The 24569-nt window shown below is 37.1% G+C and overlaps 1 protein-coding gene across 2 annotated transcripts in view; it reads left to right on the plus strand.

The window, feature by feature from the left end:
- Positions 1-24569, plus strand: part of GPM6A (glycoprotein M6A) — a 449726-nt gene that overhangs the window by 246772 nt on the left and 178385 nt on the right. The window contains exon 2 of one of the 2 annotated variants that reach the window (XM_004389907.1): positions 6520-6578. The exons of the other annotated variant lie outside the window; for it this stretch is intronic. Coding sequence (XP_004389964.1) covers positions 6542-6578 — 37 coding nt within the window. The 5' untranslated portion in view covers positions 6520-6541. The remainder of the gene's footprint in view (positions 1-6519; positions 6579-24569) is intronic. 2 annotated transcript variants of the gene reach the window in all.

Here is a 24569-nt window from a genome sequence, read left to right on the forward strand (position 1 = left end):
TAACCACTATTCCACCAGGATTTCCATATACATATATATCTATGTATACAGTCAATCTTCATTTTTGACAGATTCATATTTGAGAATGTATGTGCCTGCTAAAATTTATTTGTAACCCCCAAATCAATATTGTGTCACTTTTCTTTTCATTAACAAATATTCACAGAGCAGCAAAAATTTGAGTCACTGATGTGCACATTCACAACTGAGGTCAGACAGGGTGATGCTCTACCTTCTTATTTCAGCTCTCCTACTGTAAACAAGTGTCCTTTTCCTGACCTATTTAGTGCCACTTTTTTTTTTTTGCATTTTTGTGCTTTTTGTTGGTGAATTTGCTGTATAATGTGGCCCCCAAGAATAGTGAGAAACTGCTGTCTAGTATTCCTAAGTGTTAGAAGGCTGTGGTGTACCTTCTGGAAAACATACATGTGTTAGATAAGCTTTGCTTATGCATGAGGTATAGTGAGGTTGGCCATGAGTTCTATGCTAATGAGTGAACACTATGTAATAAATAAGGTGTCATTAAACAGAAACACATGTAAAACAAAGTTATATATTGATCAGTTAATAAAAATGTTGTGACCAGAGGCTCATAGGAACCTAATCCCATATTTCCCCTTGGAGCAATGGTTCAATATTTATTAAATCAGTGTTCATGTGACTTTATAGTACCAACTACCACCTACCACAAATTACAAGAATAGTCTGTGTGTGTGTGTGTGTACACACATGTATGTACATGTGCATGTATGTATGTAGACATATGTATGTATATACATATAATGATGCCTTTATATATTTTTAATTATATATGTATATAATTATGAGGAAACATATATAGGAATATATAGATCACTACCCAATTTTGAATGGTGGTTAACAGGACTGGGGAGGCAGGATTGGGAGAGATCTAAGGAGAGGAGTGCAATTAGGGAGGGTACATGGTTGTATTTATAATCTTTTATATGTTGGGTAGTGAGAATATAGGTGTTTACTATTTAGGTATTATATTATTTCTAAAAATTAATTTTCAAAAAGAAAAAAAAGGAATAAGAACACTATGTATGTCCCAAGACACAACTGTGGCAGTGAAATATGTCCTTTAAGTAAGTCTCTCCATATTTCTGCTAAACTACCATGAATGTAATGAGAATTTTATATATCTGTAACATATATTTAAATTTTATTTATTTTGTTGTTGTTGTTGAGAATATACAGAGCAAAACATACACCAGTTCAACAGTTTCTACATATACAATTCAGTGACACTGATTACATTCTTTGAGCTGTGCAACCATTCTCACCCTCCTTTTCTGAATTGTTTCTTCCCTATTAACATAAAATGACTGCCCCATAAGGTTCCTATTTAATCTTTAGAGTTGCTGTTTTCAGTTTGATCCTGTATAGACAGTTCTTAAAAAAGCATAATGCTCAAGGCCTATATTTCTTACTAGTTAAGCTTAACTATTGTTTGGTTTTAAGAAGGAATATTTTTGGTTTAAAGTTTAAAAATTATCTCAGAGAAATAGTTTCAGGGGTTCATCCAGCTTCCCTGGCTCCAGAAAGTCTAGAGTCCATGAGAATTTGAAATTTTGTTCTGCATTGTCCCCGTTTTGATCAGGATTCTTCTATATCAAAATGTTCAGTAATGGTAGCTGGGCAACATCTAGTTTGTTCTGGTCTCATGGCAAAGGAGGCAGTTGCTCATGGAGGCAATTAGCCACATTTCCATTTCCTCCTCCAATTCCGGGCTTCATATAGCACTTTTAGTCTGGAACACACGTCTGCATTGACTTAGTGCTGTTTAAAATGAGTATCATTAGTATTCTCATTTTTTCTTTCCCTCAACTGTAAGCTCTTTGAAGACAAAAATTATTTCCTCCACTCTTTTTGTGTCCTTGATAGCATCTGGCAACATGCTGCACAAACAATATGAAATTAAATTTGTTTGAATGAATGCGAGTACTTATGTTGAAACAGGACTTTGTGTCAAAGGCCTCAGCTCCTAATATTAAATGCCCTTGCTGCATCCTTCTCCGGGGACTACAGTTTATATCAGTGAAGGCAGATAAAGGGATAATTGAAAGAATGGGTTTTGGAGTCTGAATACCTAGGTTTAATCCTAACTCCACCATGCTGTTACTTTGTGCAAGGAATTTAGCCTTTCTGTGTCTATTTCCTCGTCTATGAAAGTGAAGATAATAGTAACTGCCTGATATGGTTCTTCTGAAGACTGAATGAGATAATTACATGTAAGGGGCCTAGAACAGAGCCCTGCATATGGTAGGTGCTGAGTATAATTTCACTTATTATTATTTTAATTGTACCTACTCATACTTTGTTCTGATTGTTTAATTCTAATTCTCTATCTCTCTTCTCTCTCTCCTCTCTCGCTTTCTCTCAGCTAGGCTGTTAGTTCAGTGACATCAACAAACCACATTTGTTCTGTTCATCTAGCCCAGTTTCTGCTGCTTGGTAGTCATTGGACTAATACAGGTTGAGTGAGTGAGTGAGCAAGCTACAGCGTTTGATGCTTTTGTAAGCCAAATTAAAATAGCTTTTTTGAGACAATAAAGATCCAGCATGGACCATTTTTTAGTATCTCATAATAGTAACTTCTGGATTACAAGCTGTTAGGCAAACACTGCCAGTGACCCCATTCATTGCTCTTTGGAAGGCACGGTTTCCCCCTCATGGTTTCTGCCAATGGATAACCTAATTACCAAAAGGGATTTGGTTATCTCTGGTTTACTGGCATTTTGGAGAAAGACAAAAACGATTTAAAAGTTTAAAAAGTGTTATCAATTCTTTGGTTGTATGGATGTGTAAGTACTTAAAATCGATTCTTCCTATTTTAGAAGGGTAAAATTTGCCTAAAGAGTGGTCACCCTTGAATTTTTTGGCCTCTCCTTAGAGGAAGTCCTGGTGGCCTAGTGGTTAAGAGTTTGGCTACTAACCAAAAGGTCAGCAGTTCAAATCCTCCAGCCACTCCTTGGAAACCCTATGGGGCAATTCACTCTGTCCTATAGGGTCACTATGAGTTGGAATTGACTCCATGGCAAGAGGTTTGTTTTTTTTTTTTTTTATAACAATAGAACTTTCCCTTGAAAAATAAAACATGGAACACAATTATTTACTAGTTGCCTTCTTGTCTTACTGTTTAATTTCTAGAAATATCTCTACCGTTCTGTCATCAATTCCTCAGGCATGGCATCTGTTATATATGAACGTGACATTTATCTCCTGAAATCATTGTAAATTATATTCACATTCTAACCTGTTTTGTGAAAACTGCTAAACTTAAGAGAAAGTATATTTTGCCATTAAAGTTTTTCATTCCTTCATTTATCATTATTATTTCATTTATTCATCCATGCATTCAACAAATATCTACTGAAAACTTACTATGTGCTTGACTTGTAGTGGGGGAAGGGATGCATTAACAAGTATGATGGATAGAGCCCTTGCTCTCCTGGGCTTGTGGGCCAGTGCGGATGATAACCGTAAACACGAATTTTGAGGAATAACTCTGTAGTGACGTATGTTATAAATCTTCTGTAGGAACAGAATCAAATCGTAAAGAAAGTCTGCTGTGTACCAGGAAGGGTCCGCCTGACGCTGAAAGAGTTAAGCTGAGATCTGAGGAATGAGTAGATCTAGGTATGAGAAGGTGGAAGGAAAAGTGTTCTAGGCAGAGGGAACAATGCTTGCAAACTGAAGATTTTGAGAAATTAAAAGAAAACAAGTGAGTGAAGGACAGAAGAGCATGGTTAGCCTGGAGAGGTGGGCTCCTGCCGTGTCATGCCTGCTAATCTAAGGAGCTGGAAGTTTATCCTATGCATGATGGAAAACCATTCACCAGTTTTAAACAGGGCCATGACATTATCATGACAGCAGCCTGGACAACTCTGAAAAGATGGCCATTGTAGATTAGAGAGGAAAGGTCTTGGCATGAAAGAGTCTAAAAGAATCAAGTGGGTAACTTCTTGGGGTAAATAATAAGGAGTTTCCCATCTTCTCCCTTTTCTAGACTCTAGTCTTCCAGGGCCCAGGACAGATCTCTAGAGTGCCTCTATCCTTCTTCAGTAACTCTTAGGAAATAAAGGACCAAGACTTAAATTTTCCAGCACAGGACTACTGAACACCTTGGGGATAAGATACCTAGTAAACAGTAAGAGAAGTTCCTGGTCCATTGTGGTTAGATGTTATTCATTATATGTAATCAGAAGAATATTTCTGTCTATGTTGTTCTGTGGCAAAGTTTCTGGAAGGAAAAGCAGTTATATTGCTATTATTCCATTCATCTTACACAATGAATATTTTTTCATTTTCTTTCTCTTTCCTGTACATTTCCCTCTCTTTCTCTTTATATGCATAGTGAAAAAGAAAACCACGAACTGAGACTGATTGTTGAAGACAATGAAGACACTCCCAATGGAATAGAATGGGCAGAAAAAACTGCTTCCAGATTCAGAGCATTAAACAAGGAATCAGCTGACATAGGTTTTAAGACTTGGCCATTTTCTAGCCCAGTCCTTGGGTCTCCCTAAGTTTTCTCTAATATAAAGTGGGGAAAAAAAAAAAAAAAACCTTACCTATTTGCCTCACAACGTCAGTGTACTTAAAAATTGTAAGGTTAACATTATTAATTCTAACGCTACTACTATTAATAATTTGTTTTATTGATGACTTCTCTGGTATAAAATAAAGAACAGAAATGAGGAATGGTGCTCCATTTTGTTTTGACCATTTTCAGGTTATGTCAGTGCAGAGAGAGATTGAAACAGAGATGCGGCTACAAATAGGTTCTTTTGATTTCCCCTATGGTTTTCCTCTTTTAATCTGTACCCCGAGCGAGCCGCTCTCTCACAAACCCTAGAACACAGACTGAAATATAACCAGAAGGGATAGGTTTTTGAGTTATTTGAATTATATTTACCTTTGGGGTTAAATTCTTTCGAGTAGAGACAATAAATAGCAAATGCTTATGGAAGTAGGAAGTCTGAGCTTTCTTTATGAGAAATAAAATGGGATATTGTAGAATTGTCTGTCATCTAAATAGTGGCTTTTGTAATGATTTGGGGTTGGTGTGCAACCTACTACTGATAAGCTTTAAAGAATGCACGTAAAACATATACTGTAACGCAGGACTGTTCACATTCTTATTAGAATGTGAATTATTTTTTCATTAGGGCAAGGCTTTAGAGGGGTGTGTGTGTGTGTGTGTGTGTGTGTGTGTGTGTGTTTGAGTCAGTGTGTTTTGTGTTTTTCTCTGTGTGCTTGCTTATTTAGAGATGGAGACAGAGCCAGGGATTCTTTCTTTATACTCTAGTAAAGGCTTATGCCCCTTTGAAAGAGATACTGTTTATTTTCTTACTATACCTTTTGTGAAGTATTGAGACTTTAGGATGTTGCCCTGTCACTCAGTGGGCTGAAGTACAAATGCTGATTTATCGCCTGGCTGCTGCATTGTGATTTGCATTCCAAATCAGAGTGCCGATTCCTATTATAAATGGCTTATCCTGTTGTTCCTTATCTAGAATTTGTTCCTTCCTTTTATAACCCTGCTCATTTCTCAGTGCTGACCCTTGGAAGAAAAAAAAAAAATCTCTTTCAAGAGATTCCCGTTTAAAAGCAGCAATTTTAGTGGGCTAAAATCCAGCAATAAATTACAAAGACATCAATAGATTCTTTTTTTTTCTCATTGTTTTTCTCCCTTTCATTTAAGAGTCTATAGCACTAACGTAACATAATCACTTAAAACACGTATCTCTGAGGCTTAAAGGTTTGTACACATTCCTTTAAAAATCGCACTTCTATTGCTTTTTACATCTGAGATGTGTGAGCTTACAAGTCCTCTTTTAATAATAACATTTTACAGAGGAACCCTGAGATGATATAATTGCATCCTTTCTTGGCACTTTGAAATCAAATTAACTGAATACTTTGTGAGGAGGGAAAAGGGAACAGCATTTTTGCAGCTGACTCCGTGAGAAGCAGTTGCTGTGGCATAAAGAACCGACGGGAATCTGGGCTTTCCCACTCTGGAAGCAAAAAGGGGGAATTATGGGTTGGTGGTCGGCTTCATGTTAGGAGGACATCCCTCCGTCTGTTCACAGCTTAGCCTGCTTCCAATTTAAAGCCCAGATTTCAATGCAAACCTCAGTTTCTATTCTCCATTTTAAATGCAAAGCAAGGCTGGTGAATCACAGTGTCTCTGCAACTGGGATTCAGACCGCATTTCCCCCAAAATTCTCAGGCTATTTGTTTGACTACCTGCTTACAGTGGTAAACAATGGGCAGCTTTGAGAAGAAAAATTGATAATCTTCACGGAAGAGTAATTTGAATGAAATTACACTTGACAGCCTGTCTCCAAGCAAACAAGAGGGGCCAGGGAGCCTTAGCTAAGCTCGGAGGACTTGCCTGAGCCACTGCTGTTGGAGCTTCCCAGGGGGGAAAAAAAATCACCAGTTTTTTCCAACCTCTAATTGAAGCTTTTGATTAATTCCGTGTGCCAGATTCTACTGAAGAAAGGTAGCCATGGAAGAGAATATGGAAGAAGGACAGACACAAAAAGGTACTGTGCTAAAAAGGGTTTATTTGTAACTAAGTAATTATTTTGCAGTTTCCTTGTTGGCTTTAGACGCTTGTCAGTAGGCTAATGAATGTTTCTTTCTTGGAAGGCTTTTTTTCCCCCTTCTCTTTTAATCTGTTCCCCACTTACGATAATGTCTGGCATGAATATTGTCATTATTTGCAAATCTTTCGGATGTACTTATCCGAATGCACCGTCGAGTATTAGTGATAAGAGCATTGTGGTATTACTGGGAACTATTCTTTAGTCCAGTCTTTGTTAACTTTCATTTATTTCATGTTTGCAAGGTTGTCGAGCTGGGTCAAGGGATTCCTGGTGTCAGCTCTGGGAAAACCATTAACACAGTATTTGGAGCTAGCTTGTAGTTAAAAAATCTGATGATGTAATCATTATCTATATCTTTGAATGGATATCTGATAGAACAAAGACCAAAAGTATATTATATTTTGGTTGTTGTGTCTTTAAAAAAAAAGAAAATCTTTGTTTACTTGGGTGTATGCAAAGGTTCATACGTTTTCAGGGTGCATTGTGACGCTAAGATTTTCCTTTCTATATCGTTCACCGTAATCAACTTCAGCGTGACAAATGTCAAGGAAATTTTCTGATGCCTTTTTTTTAAGGTTGTGTAGGTATACCTGGCTGGATGAGTTAAAATGAAATTGCCGTTTTTATTGGTCAGAAATGGCCAAATTTTGGCAATTTTGAACGATTCAAGCAAACACCTCCAGGATCTTTTTATGTGTCAAGTGGTCGTTGTGGCGAGAACTGTACCTTTCTCTCGAACGTCAAGTGTTTTCTCCCTTCTCTGAGCTCAGGCTTATGTAACGCTTTGGAAAATGCTCTTGTTTTCTCAGCAGTGAAACACTAACCCAGGTATTACTATATAGAGGTAGTATTTTCGGAGTAATATTGAAAAGATTCAGCTATCAAAGATGATTTAAAATGTATATAAATGCATTACGTTGCATCCATTATATTTTACATGAAAAAATAGGTAGTTTGGAAACATAGCATCAGTTTTCATTATTGTGATCCATTCGGCTTTGCTGGGTCTCTTACTCTGAGATATATCTGAGACCATTAACATTATTTGTAATAAAGATTTTATGTAAGCAACAGAAGATGATAAAGATAAGCTGATACCCAAATGTTAGTCGTTAATACCCTTGCTAATGGTACTCTTTGATAAGCGACACAGTAATCTACAGAGATATTACGTGATACACTGAAATTATTTTTCTTCCAAAAGCTCTATTACCTCTTTTATTATATGAACACTGATTCATCAGTGTTAAATGGCCAACTTTCATGACATGTTCCATCGTTAGCCGGTATCTCAATTGGCTGTTTTACTTTAGAAATAAAATATCTGATTTTAATGTCTTTTTTTATACTACATGTGAGACTGCTTCTTGACCAGTCAACCTGTTTAGGGAAAGATTAACCACTAATTTTAAATCGAGAAATAATATCACTACATTAAGGGAAATGGTGAGTTACATCACAGATTAGGGTTACAGGTTGAATGTGTCTGTACAAGCCTTGGTAGATACAGGAACTAAAAAAGATGATGTAATTAGTTGTCATCCCCGCAGGTAACATGGAAAATCTTTCTTTCATGGGAAGGGGGATGCCTGTGATAGGAAAAATGTGTCATGATGGGTTCTTTTTACCATTAAGATGTACATAGCTACATCAGGAGCAGTGGTGGAAAATAATTCTGAATCAGAAAATTGTATACTGGTCTGTAAATATACACAGGTATATAAGTAAAATAGCTAGGATTAAGCTTTTTCACTTTATTAAGAAAGACAGTATTTTAATATCTTCATTTCTGGTCTTCAATTCTTCCCAACTCTGCCTACACAGCCTCTTCTACGTATTTGTTGTTAGAAAGTTATATTTGAATATGAGTGCTCTGTTTATTTGTACCAGGACAGGGAACAATGTGAAATCTGATGGGATCTAAGTTGCAGGAGCTGCTAGGCAAGCAGATAAAATCAGAGATTCCTCAAGAGTTTAGGTGGTTGGATTTAATGACCCTTCTGCTTTAAAGGAAAGCAATACTTTGCATTAGCTCTTATGCTGTTTTTTTTTTGTTTGTTTTTTAAGATTGCATAGGATTTTCTTCAATAGAAGTTCAGGTATCACAGAGTCCTCTTTCATTTCAAAGACTTTGTGCTGTCTTTTTTTGTTTTTTATAGTATAAGCCTCTTTGGTCTGTCTCCTTTTCTGTTATGAATCAGAAGGACTGAAATTCATGTCACTGTTCACCACCATCACCTAGTAAATTCAACTGTAGAATGTAAGATGGAAGCCAATGGTTTCCTTAAACATATTTGAAAATATATATATATGTATACACAGTTGATGTTTGAGGATTTAAAAAGCTCTATCATAAGAAATATGTTTTTCTTCATAGTGAAATTCTCTCCTAATCTGTAAAAGGCAATTGAGAGCAGTCACAACTTAAGTACATTTAGCTTTCACATAAATTAATTGTATGTCCTCTGCCTGCGAGAGGGGATAATTTAAAAGTGCTGGTGACTTTGCCAGCCGTTCTGTTCCAGGCATCCATGCCTTGGTGTGAAATGGAAATAAGAGTTATGAATCTGTTGCTTCCTCCATTTCTGCCACCTTCTTATGGTGCTGAGTGGAAGTTCTAAAGTTTTAAGAAACATGCATTTTCTGTAAAACATGCTCTCTAAATTAAAGCCAGCTATTTTATCTTGTGTTAAACCAAAGAAACAATGCTCCAGTGACTGGAGGAAAAAAAAAAAAAGCTATTTTGAACTTGACCCTGAAGTATGGCCTTAACAAGTCTATGATCACTGTCATCAACACTCAAGATAAGTGACTGCCAAGTCATGACAGTGGCTCCTGTGACTGGAGAAGAGATGAGCAAAACGCACAGAGATATCTTTATGAAGATTTAAAAGGGGTACATTTGTGACTTAGAGACATGTAACTATGTCTGGGACATTTTCCCAAAACCTGTGGGGAAAGATGTAATGATTTATGGGTTTCTAATCATAAATGCCACCATCTGCCTATCAGTTTGTCATACAGTGGTGGCTTGTGTGTTATGATGCTGGAAGCTATGCCACTGGTATTTCAAATACCAGGAGGGTCACCCATGGTGGACAGATTTCAGCAGAGCTTCCAGACTAAGACAGACTAGGAAGGAAGACCTGGTGATCTACTTCCAAATTCTGGCCAGTGGAAACCTTATGGATCATGACAGCATATTGTCTGATATGGTGGAAAACAAGCTCCCTAGGTTGGAAGGGAGTATATAATAGCTGCCACAGTGGACTCAAACATACCAATGACTGTATAGATGGTGCAGGACCAGGCAACATTTCATCTGTTATACATAAAGTCCACATGAGTTGAAGTCAACTCAATGGCAACCAACCACAACAGCAATCATAAGCCAATTCACAAATGCATGTTCAGAGGGCCAGACAAGTGGGCAGCCATTGCTTTATAGATAACCTCAATGAAGGCATGACTACATTAAGGGGGGTTCACAGAGGAAGACTGATGAACCAATGATTAGAGTTAGTGATTGAATGGTTTAGAGATGAAAAATTATAGCAATGACCAAGAAAAGCCAGCAAGTTGAATCTTCATTAACTGGCTCAACTGCTCCAAACCACAGAATATCTTATTGATTTAATTTCTTAACACGAACAAGTAGGAAACAAAGCCTCAAAATTCATTTAATGTACCAAGAAATGATTGAGCAGTTTAAAAGAGAACAGCCACAGTGTTACTCACCGTGTTTTTCTAGTAAAATCCACCAGCAGCATATGAATCTATGCCATCAACTTCTCAAGCTGAAACAGAGCCAACTACTGACATGCCCTCCGTTGCTGAAGTCTTACGTGCTATCTCTTCAACAGAATCAACCCTTGGTGACGCTCAGAAGTGGGTCACTAGAAGCAGAAGATCAATCTTGATGTGAATGGCGCCAAGCTTCATCATCTCAACACACATCATATGGCCACTGTTAATGGTCATAAGTATTAATCCTTAGCCATCACCCCTGGTATATGTTTTCTGTCAGAATGTCCTTATCCTATTAAGACTAGCAAGCATATCTAGATGAAAGAACAATGTACAGGATTACTGTTTTCTTTTTAATTCTGTCAATTTTAATATCTAATCTCATAATTAAAAATATTACACAATTATATTTGACATTTGTGCACATAATTATACATTTATACACACATATTGCTATAAAGGAGTATATGCGCATACCCTATTTACTAACTGACTGTCTTTAAAAATATTTTGTTTTAGATTATTTTTGCCTTAAAAGATGACTTTAGAACCTAACCTCCCTTATGCAGACCTCATCCCTTAAGAGGAGACATTGCTGTAATGAATGAAAAGGGAGACATCCTTGGCCTTATGATACTAGATGATACTGGTCAACCTAAACTGATCAGTGATTTCAGCACCACATATTGTTCTAAGCACTTTGCATAAATTAACTTCACAGTAACCTTGTTGTTGTCAGTTGCTGTTCAGCTGATTCCAACTCCTGGGAACCCCTAGTGTACAGAGTAGAAATGCTCCATAAGGTTTTTCAAGATTGTGATCTTTCTGAAGCAGATTTGCCAGACCTTACTTCTGAGGCACCTCTAGGTGGGATTGAACCACAAGTCCTTTTGGTTAGTAGTCCAGCGCTTAACCATTTGCGCCACCCAGGGATTCCTACCATAACCTTTGTTGTTGTTATTGGGTGCCATCAAGTCAATTTTGACTCCTAGCTACCCTATGTGACAGAGTAGAACTGCCCCATAGGGTTTTCTTGGCTGTTATCTTTATGGGAGCAGATCACCAGTTCTTTCTGTGGAGCAGCTGGGTGAGTTTGAACCGCCATAATTTTGGTTAGCAGCTGAGCGCTTAATCATTGCACCACAAGTGCATAACCTTAGATAGTACTAATATTGAAGACACTAAAAAAAAACACACATAGGTTAAGTAACTTGATCAAAGTCACATAGTCCTAAGTAGTAGAGATGAGATTCAATACAAGGCTGATACATCCAGTGTCTGAACTTTTAACCACACCCTAGACTGCACTAGATGTCAATAATTGCCTGCCTGCCATACCCTTCTAAGTGTCTCTGCTTCAACCACACCTTTCTGCTGAATTTATTAGCCATGGTCTTTAATTTGTGGGCCTATTCTTTACTCCATAAGGAGCCCTGGTGGAGCAGTGGTTAAGCACTTGGCTGCTGACTGAAAGATTGGCAGTTTGAACCCACCAGTTGCTCTACGGGAGAAAGATGTGACAATCTGCTTTCATAAAGATTACAACTTTGAAACCCTTATGGGGCAGATCTGCTCTGTCCTGTAGGGTCACTATGGGTCAGAATCGACTCAGTGGCAATGGGTGGGCTTGATTTTTTACCCCTAATTCTGGCTTATTTGGTCTGATGTGGACAGCTCCACCAAAGGCAGCTGATCCTTAAGTACACCAGTAATCTACGACTGCTCCAGGAAGACGAGCTGGGTCAATTGGATTCTTCTCTTGAAAATTGGGAAAAGGTGATTTTTGGTGTGCTGTGAGGGTCTCTTTATCCCTCCACTTATTTGGTGGCGTAGTGGTTAAGAGCTACGGCTGCTAACCAAAAGGTCAGAAGTTCAACTCCACCAGGCACTCCTTGGAAACCATATGGGGCAGTTCTACTGTGTCTCATAGGGTCGCTATGAGTTGGAATCGATGTGACAGCAATGGTTTTTTTTTTTTTTTAATGCTGCCTATCTTAGAATTCAGTCTTAGTTATCTAGTGCTGCTATAACAGAGATACCACAAGTGGGTGGCTTCAGCAAACAGAAGTGTATTCTCTCACAGTCTAGTAGGCTAGAAGTCCAAATTCAGGGTGTCAGCTCCAGGGGAAGGCCTTCTCTCTCTGTCGGCCCTGGAAGAAGGTGCTTGTCATCAATCTTCCCCTGGTCTAGGAGCTTCTCAGACTCGGACCCAGGATCCAAAGGACACGCTCTGCTGCCAGCTCTGCCTTCTTGGTGGTATGAGGTCCCCATGTCTCTCTGCTTGCTTCTCTTTTATATCTCAAAAGAGATTGGCTTAAGACAAAATCTAATCTTGTAGATTGAGTCCTGCCTCATTAACATAACTGCCACTAATCCCATCTCATGAACATCATAGAGATAGGATTTACAACACATAAGAAAATCACATTAGATGACAAAATGGACAATCACACAATACTAGGAATTATAGCCTAGCCAAATTGATAGACATATTTTTGGGGGACACAGTTCAATCCATGATGCTGCCCATCCTCCAGCTAATCTAAGCCCATCTCTATTCTATGCAATCAAAGACCTGTAAATGAAACAAATACCTAGATTCTTTTAGGGATCTTATGTAAAGAGACTTAATGTTAAGAAATTTTCCCCGAGTTTAACCTGGTGAGTGGTAGTTGAATCAAATGTTTACCTAATGTGTGTTTAAACTTCAACTTGACACTACTCTTTAACACACCTTAGAGCTGGAATCAACTCCACTATAACTGGTGTAGCTGATAGGTGATTCCAAATTTATTCCCTCACTGATCTTTTATTTTTGAAATTTGAGTAATTAGTTCACCCAAAACCCACTGCCTACCAGTAAATAAGTTGGTAGTATGCTGTTTTTGAAAACCACTGCAAAGAACTTAAAGAACCAGAATGAGTCAAAGTGTCTGGTTTATTAATAGAATTTAGATTACTTAATAATATGTCATTGAAATCTCTAGACCAGCGGCTAGGAAGTAACAACATCAGATACCATTGAACAATCATTGAAATGTAAGAATTAATTAGCCTCCTTTACTTCTGGCATGTTGGATACTTGTAAACCAACAAAAAAACCAAACCCATTGCTGTCAAATTGATTCTGATTCATAATGACCCTGTAAGACAGAGTAGAACTGCCCCATACGGTTTCCAAGGCCGTAATCTTCATGGAAGCAGACTGTGACATCTTTCTCCCCGGAAGTGGCTGGTGGGTTCAAATCGCTGAGCTTTTTGGTTAGCAGCCTAGTGTTTAACCACTTAGCTCCTTTTACTACCTGCATACCTGTGAAAAGGGAGCTAGTGTTTTCTGTCTAGTTCCAAGTGAACATACCTCGCTTCAGCAAGCATTGTCACAAAGCATCTCTTCAATTGTCATCTCAGCATTTGGACAGCACAGCTAGAAGAAATACAGAGATTCAGATTTTACAAGGCACATAGAAGAAACTTGTCCTTTGATTTGACAGCTGTGCTTTGCCTAGCACTTAACTTGCTTATCCTGGAGTATCCTCCTGGAGCCTAGGAAATTATTTTAGCTTCATATTGCTATCAGTGTAGTTCTAAGACACCTTCCAGTGGGAAGAATTAGGTATGGTTTTAATACAATTTAATAAATATTCTAAGAACTTCTGTGCTGCTCTGGTTACTATGGCTTTGATATAGTGTTTAAGAATTTTGCATAGTTTCATTGGATCCATTGTTAATTATGTTTTTTATGTCTGTGGTGCTGTTTATCTCAGTAATCCAAAATGCTCCATGATACATTTTTTCAGCATCTTGTTAGGATAAAGGACATATGAAGATTTTTTTTATGTCATTAAAATGAGTGTACTTCCCTTTTTAAATTAAGATAGTTACTTCCTTATCTCCTCGCATTGAAATTGCATCTTAAACATTTAAGGAGACTAATAGAGAAGTAGAGTTCCTTAGACTGAAGTATTGATATAGGGTATACTTGGAGTGGTGACTTCAGAATAGACCTTGGAGATTTTTAATTAATGATAAGACAGTAGCTCATGAAGGATTCATAGGATATAAGAGATAACTTCTAGTTTGTCAATTTTGACCTCTATTTTTCCACACACGTACACCACTAACCCCATACAAAACATTTGACAGTTTTCTTTCTCATATGTCGAAGGCAGACTGCCTGGCTTATTTTCAAAATCCTTTTGGATAGCATCCATACTAACAGGTGGCACAGCTGTGGAGTAGCTGACATTATAAAAATAATTCGTGTTTTCCCATGTGGTCTCTCTTCACGTGGTGACCATTGTCTTAGATAGCCATAATCTGAAAGGAACTTCCTTCTTTGTTCTGGGAAAATGAAAGAAAAAACAAAAGATAGCTGATTTGTTTTTCTCAGCTTGTAAGTGGGAAACTTAAATATGCTCACAGATGGAAGTCAGTAGCTTACTGGAGACTGTTGTGGACTTCACTAAAGAATTAAGTTACAGTATGAGCAAATCTGAGGTCAGAAGCTGAAGGTTGATTGTTAACTGTTACATGATGTGTGTTCCTAAAGTATTATGAGGTATCAGCTTGGTAGAATATTAACTGTTTTACATAACTAGTGTCATTTCCAAAAGAGGGAAAGACAGTTGGAGCCCTGGTGGTGTGGTGGTTAAGAGTTTGGCTGCTAACCAAAAGGTTGGCAGTTAGAATCTACCAGTCGCTCCTTGGAAACCCTATCCGAAACTATGGCCCCCAGACATACTGTTAACCCAGAACTAAAACCACCCCGGAAGCCCACTCTTCAGACAAAGATTACACAGGACTGTAAATAACAAAAAATAATACACGTGAGAAGTGTGCTTCTTAGTTCAATCAGATACACGAGACCAAATGGGCGGCTCCTGTCCGGAGGCAGGATGAGAAGGCAGGAAGGGACAGGAACTGGTTGAATGGACACAGGGAACCCAGGGTGGAAAGGCAGAGTGTGCTGTTGCATTGTGGGGATTGCAACTAATGTCACAAAGCAATATGTGTATAAAGTTTTGTATGAGAAGTTTAAAAAAAAAAAGAAAGACATTTTGTCACATTGTTCATATGTTTTTTGGACTTAAATTCCCATCATATGATAAATGCTAAGCCTTTAGTGTACCTACCTCCATGACGGAGAGGAATCTGATGGAATGTATCACTGATAATCATGCTAGGTACGTAAGATTTACAGTTTCATTACTCCTACTACAGAGTGTGCATGCTTTTTCTTGGTTTTGAACTAAAAGTGAGACAATTAAGAATTTTTGCTAATGAAAATTTTCCGTTGATTAATAATAGAAATTTCAATTTTTTGCAAGTATTTTCTACTTTTTTTAATGCAACCTATTTCCCACATTAGCAGGACTCTTTAAAAGATGTGTTAGCTCTTCTTTCTTAATAAACATTAAATGTGGAAGAAAACTTGACAATTGTTTGTATTCTTTTACTGTTGTTGGCTAAAAAAAAACTTCCAGTAAATAAAAAGTGCGTGGTCAAATTCCTTTCCACAGCAACTCACCATCCATTTTTGTTTACATTTCCTTTCAGTTTTTGAGGCTCCTCCACACTTTTCCTGTGTTGATAACGTATTTTCATTTGTAATAGTCTCCACCATATCAATTTTGCACTTACGTTTATTGATTGCACATTTGAAACAAGGCCAAGTGCCTTTACTAACGTGATTTATTTTTCAAGGAATAAATAGTAATTATGAGAGCTAATGTTTAATATTCTGGGCACTGTCCTAAGCATTTCATATGGAGTGTCTAATTTCAATAATATAGCAATTAACATTAATTAAATATTGCTTATACCTTTTGATTATCGTCGTACTATTGAGTTCATAGTCATTTAGTGCAAACTTTTTACTCTACAGAGAACTAAGAGAAAACCTCATTCTCATACCAATACCCAGAGAACAAAGGGTATTATAACCTAATGAAATGAGATAGTCTTTCATTTCATTTCTGAGAAAGAATGTGAGGTGGATCTAAGGGAGAAAGAATCAAATGGTTTCATCCACTTTCTAGTTAGAAAATTATTTTTTCCTATTAAAAATAACTGTTGCTGTCGAATCGATTCCGACTTACAGCAACACTGTAGGACAGAGTAGAATTGCCCCATAGGGCTTCCAAGGAGTGGCTGGTGGATTTGAACTGCCAGCGTTTTGGTTAGCAGCCAAGCTCTTGACCACTGCGCCATCAGAGCTCTTTTCTCATAATAAAAGTATTCAAATTATTTAACAAATTTTAATTTTGGAACACTAGAAGGGAAATTTCTGTTCAGAGGTAATTAAGAATTTTAGTTATTTATGTTAAAACACCTTTAAGTGTTTTGCAACTAGAATTCATTTTAAAAATGTAGGATTGAACATTGTTTGAACAATGGAACTGTTCAATGAGACATTGAATATGGATTGTCTGTTTAAAACCAGCCTTAGGCTTTGTGGAGCTCTGTCTTAAATGAGTGTATATGTATCACCAAATCCAGATTCATTCAGTGTTCTGTTAGACATCAGAAATTTTGTTACAGTTTTCCATCAAATTAGAAAAGAAAAAAACTCATCCTTTTACTGTAAAAATGTTAGTCTCAATGACTTTGAATACTACTACAGAGTAATTGAATTTAAAACATTTTATATCTCTTTGCTGAACTAGCCACAATAGAAAGTTATAATGAAATCATAAACTCTAGAGTTCAGAAACCATGTTCTCAGGTTGTCTCTATGAACCTCAAATACGTAGAACAGTGAGCAATCTTTGTAGTTAACTCTCATTATGATAGTTGTGGTTTTCCAGATATGATGACCTTTGCTCAAGGCCTGGCTCTTCTCTGCTACCATATCTCACTTTCTGCATTACTTAATCTGTGTTTCAATCTTGGTTTTCTCTACCATCTTCCTTGGGTTTTGGTGGGTTTATTGTGAGCGTTAGATAAAATAATCAAGAGGTGAAATGCCTGTCATAGTATCTGGAACATAGTCGGAGTTCAGGAAATGCAGATTCCCTCTCTAAGTCACCTTTCCTTTTATCAGAACACATTATGATCTTTAAAAAATAACATTCAACTCTCCTTGAGGCAGAGGGTCGGATTTGAAAAGTAAATAATGCCGAAGGACTAATTGTTTTTTTGAGTGGTTTTAACAGTTATTTTCTAAGTATTTGTTTAGCACTTAATGTATACCATCTCGTATAATTTATCTTTTTATGTAGATACCCTGCTTCCATTTTCAAATTATAAATCCCTTAGGAATTTTGTCTTTGTTGGCATAATCCAAACCTGCAAAGTGCTCTGAATACAGTCTCATTCATAGCTGATGATGAGGATGATGAGATAGAGGAGGAGAAGGAGGAGGAGAGAGAACAAAAATAAGAGGACGAAGGGGAAGAAGAAAAAGATGATCTCAGCTCTACAAACTAAAGGAAGATTAAACAATTTCCCTTCTAAACAGATAAAGATCATACAGAGCAGCTAAACCTGGCTCCACTTGGCTGCCGTGATGTCATTTTATGCCATTACCTTTGAATTAAAATAATTCTTTTATTCTTTGATCTGAAATATATGCAGTAGTTTGGTAGCAGACTGTTTGAAGATGAGTAGGTTTTCTTTTTTTTTTTGATGAGCCCACATATTTTTAGCATTATTATTCTAGCGATTCGGTGAAGTACATTGACCTGTCAAGTTCAGCAGATTTTACTGAAATTTGTAAAGTTATATCTTACAACACTTTATAGGATGCTGATAAAGAAAATATAGCATAGTAGTTTATAAACTTGCTGATGGTAGGCTTAGCTGTGTTTCACAGCAAGTGTTGACCAAAGAAAACCAGATTGCAGAGGAAATAAGTTTGAAATGATTGAGGACAATTTTATAAAATAAAGCCTTTCTCAAGTTATATCTAGTTACTCGATTTTCAAGATAATGAAGTCAAAGAATAGCATTTCAATGAGTAACTAATTTTTTTTTGCCTTTTATGCTTTCTTTCAGTTTTCATATTTTTATTAGTCTACAGTCTTTGATTATTGCTTTGTATTGCGTATATGAACATGGCACTGTCTGAAAATGGGATATTTAAGCTCTGCTCAGTGGTACGCGATGAGTATTTATTTCCACATAACATTTGAAGGTTCGTCTCTTTCTCCCTACAGTTCTGTTGTTATAATTCTCTGGGATATTAATTACTAATTTGTGCTTTGGGATAAACGTGTGATATCATTATTTGGTGAAATTGAGAGTGAATTCTTTCTGAATATCAAAAATAACTACATGATTTATATGCTAGTTATATGGCAGAGCCAAGAAAGTATAATCTTAAGAAAGAATTTATGTAGCATGTTTTATTTTTATATGGTGGTTTGTTGCAATGCTAGATAAAACTCTGATCATCAAAGAGATGACAAACATTTATTCCTGACATTGGTCTCTACACCACCAAAGGGTAAAAGAAGCTACTGAATGTGTAACACATGTGGTTCCTTCTTAAAAACGTTGAGTGATATCATCTATATATCATGTGTGTACCATTTTACATAAGCATTGGCAATATTTTCACTCATGGTTTCTGATAAGCTGGAATGCAAGTTTGTGTCTTATTTACAATTACATCATCACAATATTTGACCTCAATTCTGATACTTCGTTTAAATTCTGAGAAGATTCAAAAGCACCATCTTTATAATCTAGTTGTGCTTAGATCTTTCCAGGTGGCTGCGTACTCCATGCGTCTGCCACAGAAACATGGCATAAATTTTAAAGGATTGAAAACATAGAGTGTGTTTAGTCATCTAGTATGCTGTATTTAAAAACAAAAATAGAATCCACTGGCTACTCCATTCCATCTGTATTAGGTTCTTGACCCACACCCTCCTGTTTTCTGGCATATGTCCACTATGCTTCACTAGTTAGTTATAAACAGGCTTATTTTTAAATGTCTGCTGGGTGATCTATGACTTATTTGACTATATTCTAAATGTAATAGGTTGAACCATATGAAATTGTCAATATTAGACCATTTTGATCTACAAAAATGGCAATTCAACACTTCTCCCTTTGAAGCGTTCTACTCTAACGCATGGAGTCACCATGAGTTGGAATCGACTAGATGCAACATTTTTAAAAAATATCAGTTTGCTACATTTCTGAGAAATTTTAAAGAGCCCAGAATTCCCATATAGAAAATAAGAAAATAATAAATGATAATGACAAGATTAAGATTTACATTTTATATTTATGCGCAAATGTGCTTAGGGGTTCAGTAAGTTTATCAAACTTTTTTTTTTTTTCTCCGAAATCTTGGGTGAGGTAACCAAGTTGTTGTTTTATTTTACCTGTTTTTAAAAATTGGCAAAATGTTTGGAGACTGTGTTGTCTGATACATTTATATATTATGACAAAGCTGACATTTCTGAAATTTCATGTATTCATTACTTTGGGGGCTTGTTAAACATAGTACTTACTGTCTGTAATTAACTCTGCCTGTCTCAGAGTCGCTATGAGTTGGAATTGATTCAACAGCAACGGATTAGGTTTTAGTTTGGTCTTAGGGTAGACAACACATTCTTTTATCTAAGAGAATGGAAAACCTGCTTTGTTTTTCTTTGGAAAGAATAAAATTCCCAAAATCATTTTTCATGTATGTGGCATGACTTGATGGAGTCTATCCCACAAGCTTGGAATGCCAATCTGTCATGAGGTGGTTCTCCTTTACAACTTCTTACATAAGTTCGCAGGGCTGTTTGTGGTCCTTGAGGGACAATGAATTACAGACCGTTTCAGTGTTTAATTAACGAAGGCATTAAATTGAGTTACTATAACCTCTTTGTTTATTTTGAAGTTTTACTGTGCAGGAAACAGAAGCCTTCATTGAAATAATTTTATGATCTGCTTTTTAGAAATATGATGAAGCAATAATATAGCCTTCAGAATGAACGATAATACAGTGCAGCAGTGGAAGACAACTGGAATGCCCTTTCCTATACTTATATATGTATATGTATGTATGTACACAAGTACACACACACATAATTGTATCTATTAATTGTTAAGTGTGGATGTGGAACAAAACTGGAATGGGTGACAAAGAATTGAACTTTCTTGATCTTGCTATAAAAAAATGAAAAACAAACCCATTGCTGTGGAGTCGGTTCCAACTCATATCAACCCTATAGGACAGAGTAGAACTGCCCTGTAAGGTTTCCAGGGAGCACCTGGTGGATTGGAACTGCCAACCTTTTGGTTAGCAGCAGTAGCTCTTAATCAGTACAACACCAGGGTTTTCTGATCTTGCTGTAGAACAGATTAAATTGAACTTTATATCAGTTTTGGCCCAAATGATGGGGAGGTTCCCTTCCCTTACTTAGATGATTTCATCTCAGTGCAACTGAAATGCTGTTGTTGTTGTTAGGTGCCGTTGAGTCGGTTCCAATTCATAGTGACCCTACGTACAACAGAACGAAACACTGCCTGGTCCTGCGTCATCCTCACAGTCGTTATGCTGGAACCCATTGTTGCAGCCACTGTGTCAGTCCATCTTGTTGAGGACCTTCCTCTTGCATACATGTAGTTAGAATACATTGATTAAGTAAAACAATGTATTTCTCTACCTTAGATTTGGGTACATGGTATAGAATTTCATTTTTGTTTTATTTTGTATAAATATTCTTTTTAGCTGTTTAGGTTTCCATTACATAAAATCTCAAATAAGATTGCTTTTCATTCTTTGTGACATCCTGTAACACATCAGTGGAGCCCTGGTGGCACAGTGGTTTAACCGTTTGTCTGCTAACCAGAAGGTCTGCAGTTCAAATCCACCAGCCACTCCTTGGAAACACTATGGGGAGTTCTGCTCTGTTCTATAGGGTTGCTATGAGTTGAAATCAACTCGACAGCAACTAGTTTGGCTTTATTTTTATTTTTTTTAATAACACATCAATCACAAATTACAGCCATTAGAATTATTTAATGACTTACTGACAACTTAGAAACCAATACACTTAAAAAAAAAAAACTTGTACTCTCAGGATCATATTATATTATTTGGAACAAAACAAAGAAAATTTCTTTAAAGTTTATTATCTAGAACTCATCCCGTTTAAGACATCATAAAAAATTGAATGAAAAAATAAACTAAACATGAAAATTTATTTGAATCATAGTTTGGCATTGTGACTTTCGGCTAGGATTTTTTGACTAAGGGTGACAAATGGTAGTCCTTTGCAATTGTTTGCTATGCCTTGACCCTCTCCCCTACTCTAATATTTACATTTCTACTTTTTTTTTTTTTTTTGCAATGCCATATTCTCTCCGTGCCCTATACGCTTTTACTTTTGTGTAGTAATATGGGGTCTGTTCTTATAAATTGAGGGTCCAAACTGTTCTTCAAAGACTCAGATTCCTGGAAATTTCTAGCAGTTTGCAGGGAGAGGAGAGCATGAAGGACTATCAGCTCAGAGAGTGTTTGTTCTTTTAGAGGAGGTTATTTATTTATTTATGTTTTATTGTGCTTTAAGTGAAAGTTTACAGTTCAAATCAGTTTTTTATACAAAAATTTATGCACACATTGCTGTATGACCCTAGCTGCTGTCCCTATAATGTGACAGCATACTCTTCCTTTCCACCCCGGATTTCCCGTGTCCACACAAGCAGCTCCTGTCCCTTTTTGCCTTCTCATCTCGCCTCCAGACAGGAGCTGCCCATTTAGTCTCATGTATCTACTTGAGCTAAGAAGCACTCTCTTCCCGAGTATCATTTTATGTCCCATAGTCCAGTCTAATCTTTGTCTGAAGAGTTGGCTTCAGGGATGGTTTCAGTTCTGGGCTACCAGAGAGCCGGGGACCATGTCTGCCGGGATCCCTCCAGTCTCAGTCAGACCATTAACTCTGGTCTTTTTACTAGAATTTGTCTTCTGCACCCCACTTTTCTCCTGCTCCATCAGGGACTCTCTGTTGTGTTCCTTGTCAGGGCAGTCATTGGTGGCTGCCAGGTGCCATCTACTTCTTCTGGTCTCAAGCTGATGGAGTCTCTGTGGTATTTTCTTTCTCTTGGGCTAATATTTTCCTTTTGTCTTTGGTATTCATCATTATCCTTTACTTTAGGTGGGTTGGGACCAGTTGATGTATCTTAGATGGCCACTCAGTAGCTTTTAAGACCCCAGGAACCACTCATCAAAATGGGATGCAGAACATTTTCTTAATAAACTTTGTTATGCCAGTTGACCTAGATGTCCCCCCGAAAGCATGGTCGCCAGACCCCCGCCCCTGATATTCTGTCCTTTGAAGTGTTTGGTTGTATTCAGGAAACTTCTTAGCTTTTGGTTTAGTCCAGTTGTGCTGCCTTTCCCTGTATTGTGTGTTGTCCTTCCCTTCACCTAAGATAATTCTTATCTACTATCTAGTTAGTGAATACCCGTCTCCTGCCCTCCCCACCCTCATAACTATCAAAGAATGTCTACTTCTGTGTTTAAACCATTTCTTGAGTTCTTATAATAGTGGTCTCATACAATATTTGTCCTTTTGCAACTGACTAATTTCACTCAGCATAATGCCTTGCAGATTCATTCATGTTTCACAGATTCATTGTTGTTCTTTATCATTACATAGTATTCCATTGTGTGAATATGCCATAATTGGTTTATCTATTTGTCCGTTGATAGGCAACAAAGTTGTTTCCATCTTTTCTTATTGTGAACAGTGCTACAATGAACATGGATATGCATAGGAACATGGATATGCATATATCTATTTGTGTGACGTGTCTTATTTCTCTACAATATATTCCAAGGAGTAGGATTGCTTGATCATATGGTACCTCTATTTCTAGCTTTTAAAGGAGGTGCCAAATCGATTTCCAAAGTGGTTGTACCATTTTACATTCCCGCCAACAGTGTATAAGTGTTCCAGTCTCTCCACAGCCTCTCCAGCATTTACTGTTTTGTGTTTTTTAGATTAATGCTAGCCTTGTTGGGGTGAGATGATATCTCATTGTAGTTTTGATCTGCATTTCTCCAATGGCTAATGATTGTGAACATTGCCTCATGTGTCTGTTAGCCACCTGAATGGCATCTTTGGCAAAGTGCCTGTTCATATCCTTTGCCCATTTTTTAATTGGGTTATTAGTCTTTTTGTTGTTAAGGTTTTGCAGTATCTTGTAGATTTTAGAGATTAGACCCTGATCAGATTTGTGGTAGCCAAAAATTTTTCCCAGTCTGTAGGTTGTCTTTGTACTCTTTTGGTAAAGTCTTTTGATGAGCATAAGTGTTTGATTTTTAGGCACTCCCATTTATCTGGTCTCTCTTCTGGTGTTTGTGCATTGTTACTTATGGCTCGTATTCTGTTTATGCCATGTATTAGGGCTCCTAGCATTGTCCCTATTTTTTCTTCCATGATCTTTATCGTTTTCAATTTTATGGTTAAGTCTTTGCTCCATTTTGAGTTAGTTTTTGTGCATGGTGTGAGGTTTGGGTCTCGTTTCAGTTTTTTGCAGATAGATACCCAGTTATGCCAGCACCATTTGTAAAAGAGACTGTCTTTTTCTGAATGAATGCACTTTGGGCCTTTGTCAAATATCAGCTGCTCATAGGTGGATGAATTTATGTCTGGATTCTCAATTCTGTTCCATGGGTCTATGTATCTGTTGTTGTACCAGTACTAGGCTGTTTTGACTACCGTGGTGGTATAATAGGTTCTAAAATCAGGTAGTGTGAGGCCTCCCACTTTGTTCTTCTTCTTAATTAATGGTTTAGTTATGTGGGGCCTCTTCCCTTTCCATATGAAGTTGGTGATTTGTTTCTCTATCTCATTAAAAAATGCCGGTGGAATTTGGATCGGGATTGCATTGTCTCCGTAAATTGCTTTGGGTAGAATTGACATTTTCACTATGTTGAGTCTACCTATCCATGAGCAAGGTATGTTTTTCCACCTATGCAGATCTCTTTGGTTTCTTGCAGTAGTGTCTTATAGTTTTCATTGTATAGATCTTTTATGTCTCTGGTTAGATTTCTTCCTAAGTATTTTTATCTTCTTAAGGGCTATTGCAAATGGTGTCAATTTGGTAATTTCCTCTTCGAGGTTCTCTTTGTTGATGTAAAGGAATCCAACTGATTTTTGTATGTTTTTCTTGTATCCTGAAACTTTGCTGAAATCTTCTATTAGTTCCAGTAGTTTTCTTGTGGATTCT

Source organism: Trichechus manatus, unplaced genomic scaffold (genome assembly GCF_000243295.1).
Source record: "Trichechus manatus latirostris isolate Lorelei unplaced genomic scaffold, TriManLat1.0 scaffold00267, whole genome shotgun sequence".
Classification (NCBI taxonomy): Eukaryota; Metazoa; Chordata; class Mammalia; order Sirenia; family Trichechidae; genus Trichechus; species Trichechus manatus.